At 37.3% G+C, this 12,806-nt stretch overlaps 1 protein-coding gene across 1 annotated transcript in view; it reads left to right on the top strand.

Annotated features, from left to right (window-relative positions):
- The window catches only part of LOC150083283 (pregnancy zone protein-like), a 374,597-nt gene that overhangs the window by 204,729 nt on the left and 157,062 nt on the right, over window positions 1-12,806 (top strand). The window contains exons 15-16 of the mRNA XM_090378461.1: window positions 1,025-1,117; window positions 10,317-10,493. Of these exons, the coding sequence (XP_090234587.1) occupies window positions 1,025-1,117; window positions 10,317-10,493 (270 nt within the window). The remainder of the gene's footprint in view (window positions 1-1,024; window positions 1,118-10,316; window positions 10,494-12,806) is intronic.

Here is a 12,806-nt window from a genome sequence, read left to right as displayed (position 1 = left end):
ATTTAACTGTGATTATTGTCAGTAATGTGGGTTTTGTAAACTGACTATTAGTATTTAGATGTTAAATAATAAATATTTCCTTTTGTTTCCTATTTTGTTTTCTCATATTCTCATATTATAACGTTCATAAATATGCATAATCTGTGTATTTATATTTATGCATATTATCCATAAATATAAATCTACAGATTTGTTTGTAATGTATATATATGTTGTAAATTAAATAATAATAAATAAATCTACAGATTTGTTTGTAATGTATATATATGTTGTAAATTAAATAATAATAAAAAAATATACTATGTGTACCCTTCGAAGTTTACATCCCCTCCGGTGCAAAGATCAATTGAAGCTGAAGAAAGAACATCAAGTTCTTTGTTCAGAACAAATAGTCACACAAAAACTCTTTAAATTGTGTTTGCCTCTTCATTTTTTTAAAATTTTGGTAGATGTAAATAACTGCAACATTTTTATTTAAAAGTAAATAAATAATTTTTACTTCCTTATAGTTTTTTTAATTTATGAAAAAAAAAAAGAAGCCTTTTTGTATTAATTCTGTATTAGCATTATCTGGCTGGCACACACACACACACACACACACACACACACACACACACACACACACACACACACACACACACACACACACACACACACACACACACACTTGTGGCCTGTTGGATTAACATTTGGCCTCCTATTGAAAAAAGGTTCTTCATTCCGTACATAAGTAAAGAATTACTACTTGCTTTTATTCACATGCTTAGCTGACGATGTCTCATTTCATTTAGCTATATTAAATAAATCTTGTTTTATTATATTATAGCTTTATTATATTATAGATATATGTTTTTTATCTATGATTACTTTATATTTATTAACAAAAATTATTTTATTCTGTAGAAAAAATGCAAACTGTAATCTTTGTAAATTAAACAATTAATAGTTGCTCATTAAAATTTATTGGAATAAAAATTAATTGGGATACAAATAAGAACTAATTAAAAATAAAACATTGTTTCAGCATCGGAAGGTGAAGTGTTCAATTTTGCTTACAATTTTACATTACCTGAAGATGTGATTAATGGTTCTGCAAAGGCCTACTTTTCTGTATCAGGTTTGATTATTATCAGTTTATATATTAAATATTCCTGTTTATGATATAACCATATGCCATTAAATGTTTAAAATGTTATAATCCATAATTTTTTAAATTAATCAATATTGGTATTAACATGTTCATGATTAGCTAAATTTCCTAAAAATCCATTCCTTAACCTTTTCTGTGGTATGTACATAATCTATATTTTTCATGTGTGTCACTTCAGTGTCTGTTAAATGTACAAATTGTCTTGAAGTTTTTCTAGTACATACTGCTATCTCTTATCTGTGTTAACTAATCACAGCCTTCCAACTGACTACAGACAATTTATAATAGATGGCAAAAGAAAATAGATTTGAAAGTCGGAGGATGAGATTGCAATTGTTGACCTCAGTTATCCGATTTGGGCTTACAAAAGCTGATACTAAAGAATTTTGTGGAATTCATATCTAGAATGAATTGAATAATACAAATAGATGTATAGGACATTTTTGCATAAAAAAAATAAGATCAATTTTGCAGGTTTTTTTTCAACATGGGAATATAATTGTAAACCATATTTTTTGTGATTATTCAAGTTTTTTTGTGATTATATGTCAAGTTTTTTTGTGATTATTTAAAATTCAGATTTGATATTTAACAAAAATTTTTCTTCCAGTGTTGGGCAATAAAATCAAAATAAGAATGCAATATTTTAAGCAATTATGGGAGTGGGCTCAGTTTACGATAGAGTTGAGTTCCTGGAGATACCAGTGTATATCAAATTGGTGTAAATTAAACCTGAATTATAATGTTTTTCAGTGGAATGCCTTTCAGGTGTACAAAAATTCAGGCTCTTTCATAAAATAATACAAAAATTTTAATATTTAAGTTAACAAACATTATATACATGCATTTAAATCACATTTATTCCTTAATAAAATATAAATAAGTAGGCATTACTGACAAGAGGAAGGCTCTGGTTGTGGATTATTAGGGTTTACTGGATCTTCCTCTGCAATCTTTGGATCAGTTAGTGATCCATTGGTTGTAAAAGAGAGGGGGTGTATTTGGTGGCAGATATTCAACCTTTCAGCTTTATTTTTAAAATAAGAAAGGAGGGGTTGTTTGCATTGCTTGATGCCTCCTCAGCAGCAGAACACGGTAGTATAGCTGTAACACTGCATTGATTCCTCCGTTTCCACCCAGTAAGGCTCTGTTCCCAGTCAGGATCAATTTTTCCTAACTTTTGTAGGTATCTATTAATCCCAACCAGAATTTCCTGCATGTCATGGGTTTTTATAGACTGTAAAAATGGGCTCTTCTTGTTCTTGATGCTGCAGTTAACTGTGCAGCTAAATCTTTCACTTCCTTATTTGTAAGAGGCTGGGAATGGCTCTCCCACAACTCAGTCACATCATCAGGCTCAACATTGTCAAGCTCTACCTCCTGAGCAATTGCAGTGATTTCATTTGCAACCTGTGGCATTTCCTCAAATTCCATGAAGTCATCTAGTATGGACCCAGGCCACACTTTCCTCCACACTCCATTAAAACAAGTTGACGTGCCCCTTTCCAAGCAGAATCAACGTTGTTGATGCCCTTCAGGATATTATAGGACTTCCAGTATTCTCTGGCAGACATGTTACAGTTGCCCATTTCCCGTAACATCTTTTTAAATGTCTGCTGAAGGTAGTAGGCTTTAAAATTTGCTATGACACCCTGATCCATTGGTTGTAAAAGAGAGGGGGTATTTGGAGGCAGATATTCAACCTTTACATCCACTGTTGTCCTTATATTTCCAGTGATTGGTGGATGTCCAAGACAGTGTCCAGTGATTGGTGGATGTCCAAGACAGTGTCCTAAAAGAGCAGTGCCCATCTTGGATAATTATTTTTGTCACACTAGTGATGTATCGTTGGACAAAAATTATCTGTATACCAATTTATGAAGACATCTTTTGTCTCCAATGATTGGTAAATTTGCTTTAATGAACCCTTCATCACCCTCAGTGTTTCGAAGTGATAGACAAGCAATGTCTTCAGTTTTACCATTCTGAAGCATTTCCACCAAAGAAAAGAGTTAATTGGTCCTTGACAGGTTTAAATCCAGGAGCATATTTCTCTTCACATGAGATGAAAATTCTTGAAGGCATCTTATTCCAATAAAGGCTGGTCTCATCCACATTGAAAACAAGATTAGGTGGATATTTACCTTCCTCAATGAGTTGCCTGAAATTCTCAGGATACGGCCTTGCTGCTTCTTTATCAGCACCCACCAGTATAGCATTACCTCCGGTGGGTGCGGGATTTTGTGCACATAAGCACGTATAGGATAGTAGAACCAGGCCAGTTTCGTTGTGCCTGGGGACTGGCATCAGGTGGCAGCTGCCCGGGTTTTGGCTGCTCCCTGGTGGTGAAGTGGCCTACAGTTTCTAAACTATCACAGAGAAGAAAGGTGGAGATGGGTTATTGCCTTGGAGCCACCAGGATACACACACACACACACACACACACACACACACACACACACACACACACACACACACACACACACACACACACACACACACACACACACACACACACACACAATGCCCTGGATGTTGTGAATGGAAATGTGTATATAACTGTGTATAAATCTTCTATGTGAGTCTTGTATATATATGAATGTATGTAAACTGTGTGCGTTAATAAATGTAAAAAAAAATAAAAAAATAATAAAAAAAATGCTTCTTAATCAGCACTGGCAGCCTCACCTATTAATTTTATATTGTAAATTTGAGTTTGCTGCTTGAAATTAGTGAACCAGCCTTTGCATGCTATGAAAGTTTCATCACCGCCTTCCCTTTTCTTTTATCTCATCAAACAAACCCTTTGTTTTATCACAAATAGCACTTTGTGTGAGAGGAATGTTTCTTTTATTTAACTGGTCAACCTACAGCGAGAGTAACTGTTCCATTTTTCCAGTCACAGGACCACAAGTATCTAAGAGTTGTAACAGTTTCCCTTCTTGCAGTTTCTATTGTCTTTTTAATTTTATCACCATTTTTCATGATTGTTGTTACAGTAGAGGGAGTGATATGTAGCTCCAAATAAATTTGATCAATGTGAAGTAATGATTAAGTCATCAAATGCAGACATTGTAGGAATAGTGGTAGCATGGTGTTACCGCTATTCAGTTTGGTGTGACATGAGCAGTGTAAAACAAAAATTAGAACTACAGGAACTAAAAGGTCATATTTATAATGGAAATTGCACTACCCTTTCATCATTATCATATGTTTTATTATAAGAATCAAGGGGGAACAACCATAAAAGAATAAAAACAATTTGCATTTTCCAGTTTATTGGGCTTTTCTATTAGCGTAATCTATTATAAACAAGTAGTAAACTTGATCTTACTACATTTGCGATAATACCGATAACTACAATTGTGTGGCTTTTTACACCGTTATGGTGAAATGTGTTCACAATAACAGTGTAAAATGATTGAAGTTTTATATGATTGAAGATTTCTTCACTGAAATCTTCAATCATATAAAAAACAAATTTTCAGAAACTTCTCTTCATTCCTATTACGTATTACAATGATGAAGGGAAAGCGACCAACGAAAAGTGCAGGAAATGAAACAAAATTGATTTAGAAATGAAGATGAAAATGATTAAGAAGCACAAAGCAGGGCAAAATTTGTCATCTATTTCAAGGGAATTAGGTCGCGCTGCTTCAACAGTGAATACTATTTTAAAGGACAGTGCATGTATAAAAGAACATGTCAAAGGATCAATGCACATAAGGTCAACAGTGATCACTGTTGACCTTATGTGCATTGAAATATGTGTCTTCACTTATGTGTCTTATGTGTCTTCACTGAAATCTTCAATCATATAAAAAACAAATTTTCAGAAACTTCTCTTCATTCCTATTACGTATTACAATGATGAAGGGAAAGCGACCAACGAAAAGTGCAGGAAATGAAACAAAATTGATTTAGAAATGAAGATGAAAATGATTAAGAAGCACAAAGCAGGGCAAAATTTGTCATCTATTTCAAGGGAATTAGGTCGCGCTGCTTCAACAGTGAATACTATTTTAAAGGACAGTGCATGTATAAAAGAACATGTCAAAGGATCAATGCACATAAGGTCAACAGTGATCACAAAACAGCATTCAGGTGCTATATCGAAGATGGAAAAGCTATTAATAATATCAATGGAAAATCAGATTCAGAAGCGAGAGCCCCCTGAGTCTAATCATTCAAGCAAAAGCAAGAAGTATTTATGAAGATATTATGGATAAGTACGGCAAACCCCAACCCAAGTTCATGGCAAGCAATGGGTGGTTTAATAGGTTCAAGCATCGTGCTGGTTTCCACAACGTTAAAGTATGCAGTGAAGTCTTCAGTGCCGATTCTGCAACTGCAGAGAAATTTTGTGATGTGTTGGAAAAAATTATTGATGAAGGGACATTCAATGCAGCAAATTTATAATGTTGATGAGACTGCTTTGTATTGGGAAAAAATGCCAGATCAAACATACATTGCCAAAGAGGAAAATACAATGCCAGGTTTCAAGGCATCAAAAGATAGGGCCGCGCTCTTGCTTGGAGATAATGCAGTGGGAGATTACAGATTAAAACTACTGCGTGTGTACCATTCTGGAAATCCTCGTGCATTTAAGGGCATTAATAAAGCCACCCTACCTGTGCATTTCTGATTGAACCAGAGAGCATGGATAACAATATCTCTCTTTGAGGATTTGTTTAAATGCTGCTTCATTCCCGAGGTTGAAAAATATTGTAAAGACAATGATGTTCCTTTCAAGATTTTGCTTCTATTAGATAATGCTCCTGGACATCCTTCGCATCTAGAGATGATTCCAATTCAAACGCGAGAGTCATATTTCTACCACCAAACACAAATAGTGATAGAAGAAACTGCTGACGAAGCTCAAGATGAACCAAATGAGGAGCCAAGACCCTTCATCACCAGAGAGATGGCAATGGCATTTCGTGAAATTGCATCGGCAATGGCAAGGTTTGGGAAGATGGATTCTGACAGCGAATGATTCTTAAAAGTTAACAGAGGGGTGAATGATATGCTTGCTTGCTAAAAAGAAATCTACGATGAAAAGAAAAAAGCCACCGTCCAGTCATTCATTAATATATTCTTTTGTAAGGTTGAGTGGCCGACCCCCTTCTAAATCTCCACAGCCCTCAACCTCCGCAGTGGCGCACTTATCAGCTGAAGACATCAATTCTGGCAACGGTGCCTGAGAGGTAAAACTTACTGACGTTATGCCTGTCTCCTCTCTTTTTTTGTAATTTTATAATTTTGAAATTTTTTAAATTGCATGCTTTTGTAATTTTTCCTGCACATGAGATAAAAAATTGAATAATACAATAAATAATTCTAGTTACATGTTCATCGAACATTTCTTTTTTGATTCAATCAATTCAGTGAGTGCAGTTGCAAGTGCTGCAGAAGCATGAGGGAAATTCTAACTTACGTAAAATCCGACTTATGCAGCGTTCCGCGGAATGCAACTCTTACGTAATTCGGGGAGTTCCTGTATGGGCCTAATATGACTGTGATGAGTATTCAAAGCAATGTGGATTTAAGGGCAAGTTGCTGCTATGGATAAAGGGATGGTTAAGTGGAAGAAGACAGAGAGTGGTAATCAGTGGGCAGCGCTCGTTGTGGACTAATGTTATTAGTGAAGTTCTCCAGGGTTCACTGCTGGGCCCAGTGTTGTTTTCAATATTTATCAATGATATTGATGAACGTATATCAGGCTTTAATGTCTAAGTTTGCAGATGAGACAAAGGTTGGCAGGGTGGTTAACGCTAGTCGTCAGGGTGGTTAACGCTAGTCGTCAGGGTGAGATACTGCAACAAGATGGATGCAGGGAATAACTTTGATATTATATACTTGGATCTTAGAAAGGCTTTTGATACTGTTGCACATGGAAGACTGCTGCACAAATTGGAGCAGTGTGGCATTGGAGGCAAATTGCTGCTATGGATAAAGGGGTGGTTGAGGGGGAGAAGACAGAGAGTGGTAATCAATGGACACTGCTCATCGTGGACTAATGTTATTAGTGGAGTACCTCAGGGTTCAGTATTGGGTCCATTATTGTTTTCTGTATTTATAAATGATATTGATGATGGTATATCCAGCTTAATGTCCAAGTTTGCAGACGATACGAAGGTTGGCAGGGTTGTCAAGGACACTACTGACACTATGGTACTGCAACAGGATCTGGAAAGGTTGAGCAGATGGGCTGAGAGGTGGCAAATGAAGTTTAACATTGACAAATGTAAAGTACTACATATGGGAAACAGCAACCCCAGAGCAACGTATCAACTCTGTAGTACTACATTGACAGTAGTAGAGAATGAAAGGGACCTGGGGGATGGTTGTGCAGGCAGATATGAAGTTTTCTGAGCAGTGCAGACAGACTGCAAGAGTAGCTCATGGTGTATTGTCGATGATATATAGGAATTTTTCTAGCAGGGATAAGGAGGTGATTATTCCCTTGTATAAGGCAATGGTCAGGCCACACCAAAAAGAGGCCTCATTTCAAGAAGGATGTAGAAATGCTGGAACGAGTACAGAGAAGGGCAACAAGATTAGTGAATGGAACAAAGGGGTGCTCTTACGAAGAAAGGCTTAAGTTTTGCAAATTACAGTGTCTGAGGACTAGGCACCAGCGAGGTGATCTGATAGAGGTGTATAAAGCCTTGAATGGTTTGAGCATGCTCAATGCTGATGGGATTCTTCCCATCAGCATTGAGAATAATCACTTAATAATCACTCAGATTATTCAAGCTCAGAATAATCAGAATCAGAATAATAATCAAGCTCAGAATAATCACTTGAGAGGGCATAAATTCAAATTGAGAAAAGACAGATGTAGGATAGACGTGAGGAAATTTGCCTTTAGCCAGCAGGTGGTTGGTTGGTGGAATAGACTTCCATCCCTTGTCGTGGAAGTTGATAGCCTAAATAAGTTTAAGGCTCAGCTGGACAGGTATTTTGAACGAACAGAGGGGTGAAGGGGAAGTTAGTTAGTTAGTTAGTTAATTAGTTTTTAGGAGCATTAGCAACTAAGGCCATATTGCTCCGGGGATATGCGGTGGTCATTCCTTGACCTTTCCGCATCCTCCGTATTTGGTGGTGACGGGCTCGAACCCCGGTCTAATCAAGAAGCGTGTGCTACGCACTGCTGCTCCTTCCCACCTGGCTATGGAGGCGCCTGAAGTGGAAGTGGTTATTTTTCTATTTATTTATTATTATTATTATTATTATTTATTATTATTTTTTTTTGGCTGATGCTGCATAAGCTTGCTTTCTTGCATCAAATGCCTCTACTAATGCGCTAATGCTAAAGATCTAGGAAAATTGGGCTGATAGACTGAGAAATAGCAGTTGAAATTTAACATTGACAAATGCAAGTTACTGCATATGGGTAGCAGTAACTGCAGAGTAACTTATCAACTATTGGTACTACACTTGGGATAGTGGTGCATGGGAACTAAGGCCAACAAGGCCAAGTCCAAATTTGTATTGGGAAGTAGTGTTTATATTATTAACATGATTTGTCAGTTAACAGATTGGTGAGTTGTTAAATCCTCATGTGACTGAGGAAAAGTATGTACAGAATGGCTCCAAGTTATTCCATGTTTGGATTGCTAATCATGGCACGCATCTGGCTGGCCTATTTCTTTTAAGAAACTGTTACTGGGCATTTGTACTTGTAAATACCAAAGAATGTTTTCAAACCATATGTTGATAAACTGCCAGTTGCCACTGACAGATTATCAATGTATGATTGTGGTTACAGCAAGATGGGGCACTCCCAGTTTCCAATGTTTATATGCACTTGTCATGATAAAAAAAAAAAAAAAAAACCACGACTGATGCTTGGGTCAAAATGGACAGTGGAGATGCCACCAAGAAACTCCAATCTTATGCTGCTAGATTATTTTATGCGGGAATATCTGAAATTTAATGCCCACATGCTGAAGAGCTGATGAACAACATGCTGTATAGTTGGAGTGTATGAACGTTATAGTACAGATGTTATACTGTATAATGGCATGATAGGTTGCTGTGTTCATTTGTGTTTGTGTGTTCCTGAAGATGGCAAATAACTTTTTATGAATTTCCTGGCAATGCTGAAATATTGTAACACCCAGTATATCTGTAATGGCAAATTTGGGTGATAGATTTAAATATACAGGGTGTCTCAAAAATATTGGTACAAACGTTTAGGGGAGGTAGGTAACATCTAAAGGAATGTGAAATGCATAGGAACCCATAACCGGAAATGTCACCGTAAGTCGGTACATGGCGCTGTTTATCAGTTCACGAGAGGGAAAATTTCTGGTTTACTCATTCAAGCAGTAGTCGCCGCCGCACGAAGAGCATGCATTGATATACGAACTGTGAGCTGGCAGACATGCACCTAGTGTATGGATTAGCAGAGGGCCCACACGGTGCGCATCCCCATGCAGCACAACATTGCTTTGCAATAAATGTGTGGGCAGGTATGGTCGGTGACTGCTTAGTTGGCACATGAACTCCGCTAAATATCAGATCTTTCTTGAACAAGTTCTACCAGGGTTACTTGACAATGTTCCAGCAAATGTGAGATGCAGCATTTGGTTTCAACATGACGGGGCACCTGCCCATTATGGAAGGTGTGTTCATGACCGTTTTGGGTGTTGATGGATTGGCCGTGGTCGACCCGTTGCCTGGCCTCCACGCTCACCTGATTTATCGAGCCTTGATTTCTTTCTGTGGGGGCCCTCAAATCTATCATGTATGAATTGCCTGTGGAGACGGAAATGGATCTCGTGACGAGACTCGTCTGCGTTGCTGCTACTGTCAAAGAAACTCCAGGTGTGTTTGGCCATGTCCGCCAGTCCATGTTGCGTCGGTGTCACACATGCATCACGTCTCATGGTGGAACCTTCGAGCATCTGTTGTAACATCATGAAATGCATCCATCATGTACTCCATTGTTAATATTATGTCAAATAAATGTTTGCCACTAATTACTGTCTTGTGTCATTTCTGCTTCTTGTGCTTCTGCTGCTACTTTCCCATGACGTTTCCGGTTATGGGTTCCTATGCGATTCACATTCCTCTAAACATTTGTACCAATATTTTTGAGAAACCCTGTATATATATAAAAAGTAAGTATACTAAATATTCTTTTATCTGCACATAGGTGACTTAATGGGATCTGCTATCAGTGGTACAGACAGATTAGTGCAAATGCCTGTAGGTTGTGGAGAACAGAATATGGTTCGTCTCGTACCAAACATTGTAGTGTTGGATTATTTGAATGCTACTGACCGTTTAAAAGTATCTCTCAAAAAGAAGGCAATCAGAAACATCCAGGAAGGTATGCACATGAGGTTATTATTTTAATCCCGTATCCATTTATTTTATCTAATTTTAGATAAGGTTATTAATCTTACATACTAATTTTCATAATGTTTAAACACATTATAACCTTTGTAAATGAGCACTTTTTTCCACATATACAAGTGAAATATCCAAAAACTTGAATCCCTCCTGAGTATATGAAACCATTTCAGTTTGGTGTGAAACTTGTTCCCTGAGACTTAATAATCAGATTTTGAACCGATTCTTTGAATAAAATTATATTAAGTTAAAATTATTTAATCTTTAATTTAATGCTTCAAAAACTCAAATAGCAACTGTGGTTTAAAAGACTCATGATAGAAAATCTGCTGATCGTAAGATAGCATAAAGAGCATATATTTATTGAGGACTGTCTAGTAAATTATTATTATTATTATTATTAGCCATATGGTGCAAGGAAGCCTGAGGCTTATGCTGCACTAGCCAAAAAAAATTCAAGTTACCCTGAGAGAGAGAGAGAGAGAGAATGGAATCACCAAGAAGAGAAGAATGATGATATCCAGCTCAGGAACCTGGGTGTGCCAAGCTCATACTCACCAGATGTGAGCCCTTGGGGATTAGATCAACACAATCACTTTGATGGCACAATGTATGAATGCTATGTTCATTTAAACTATGACAACAGTGAGAAACATATTACGCAATGAGAGATTATGACCAACAACACTGCAGGCTGAATGAAATTTACAAATAATATGTTTTCTTCTTAGGATTTTTTTTTTTTTAATTAATTTTTGGACAGTTAAAGATTAGTAATAGCTTTAGCAGCATTGTACTGAGTTTTCTCTATTGCAGGCTTCTTGCTTCCATTTTATCAATGGCCCAAGTGGATAAAAGAATAAACAGCAATAAAATTATATAGTTCATCAGTATTAGCATAGGCATAAGATGAAAGAGAGCACACTTATACAGCATCAGCCAAAAAAAAAAAAAAGAAAGTCTATTCATTTCACCCATCCCTTCACTCTAAACGTTTGTCTTGTTCTTCCTTGAATTTATTTAAGCTATCAACTTCTACAATTACAGATGAAAGTTTATTTCAGCAATCAACCACTCACTGGCTAAAGGCAAATTTCTGCCCATCTGTTCTGTAACTGTCTTTCCTCAATTTGAATCTATGACCCTGCGCAAGTGTGTAATTTGAGCAAGAGATAGAATCCTATCAGCACTGAGCTTGATCAAACCAATCAAAGCATTATGCTACTCTGTCAAATTGCCTTGCAGGTCCCTAATCTCCAGGCACTGCATGCAGAATTTAATCCTTTCTTGGTAAGAGTAATCACTCACCAATCTCATTGCCCTTCTCTGTACTCATTCCAGCAGCTCTAAATTCTTTCTAAAATGAGGCCTCTGTACCTGTATGCAGTGCTCAAGGTGTGGCCTGATCATTGCCTTATACAAGACGATAATCACCTCTTTATCCCTGTTAGTAAAATTTCAGTATATCATTGACGAGACCCCTTGAGCTGCTCTGACAGCCTGTCTGCACTGTCAGAAAACTTCATATCTGGCTGCAAAATAACCCCCAGGTCTGTTATATTCTCTACTACCCTGAGTGTAGTACAACACAGATGGTACGTTACTCTGGGATTACTTTTACCTATATAGCATTAGCATTAGCATTAGTAGAGGCATATGATGCAAGAAAGCAAGCTTATTCAGCGTCAGCCAAAAAAAAAAAAAAAAAAACACACACCACTCCCATTTCACCCCTCCGTTCGTTCGAAATACCTGTCCAGTTGAGCTTTAAATTTGTTTAGGCTATCAACTTCAACAACAAGTGATGGAAGTTGGTTCCACCAACCAACCACCCGCTGGCCAAAGGCAAATTTCCGCACATCTATCCGACATCCGTCCTTCCTCAATTTGAATTTATGCCCTCTGAGGTGATTATTCTGAGCAAGATGAAGAATCCCATTGGCATTGAGCATGCTCAAACCATTCAAAGCCTTATACACCTCTATCAGATCACCTCGCCGGTGCCTAGTCTCCAGACTCTGTAATTTGCAAAACTTAAGCCTTTCTTCATAAGAGCAACCCTTTGTTCCATTCACTAATCTTGTTGCCCTTCTCTCTACCCGTTCCAGCAGTTCTACATCCTTCTTGAGAGGCCTCCAGACCTGTATACAGTACTCAAGATGTGGCCTAACCATTGCCTTATACAAGGGAATAATCAACTCCTTATCCCTGCTAGAAAAATTCCTGTATATCATTGACAAGACACCATGAGCTACTCTTGCAGCTCGTCTGCACTGCTCAGAGAACTTCA

Source organism: Mastigoproctus giganteus, chromosome 7, assembly GCF_048544385.1.
Source record: "Mastigoproctus giganteus isolate SK-2022 chromosome 7, ASM4854438v1, whole genome shotgun sequence".
Lineage (NCBI taxonomy): Eukaryota > Metazoa > Arthropoda > Arachnida > Uropygi > Thelyphonidae > Mastigoproctus > Mastigoproctus giganteus.
Note: the sequence above shows the minus strand (reverse complement) of the source record. Positions and strands in the feature narration are given on the sequence as shown.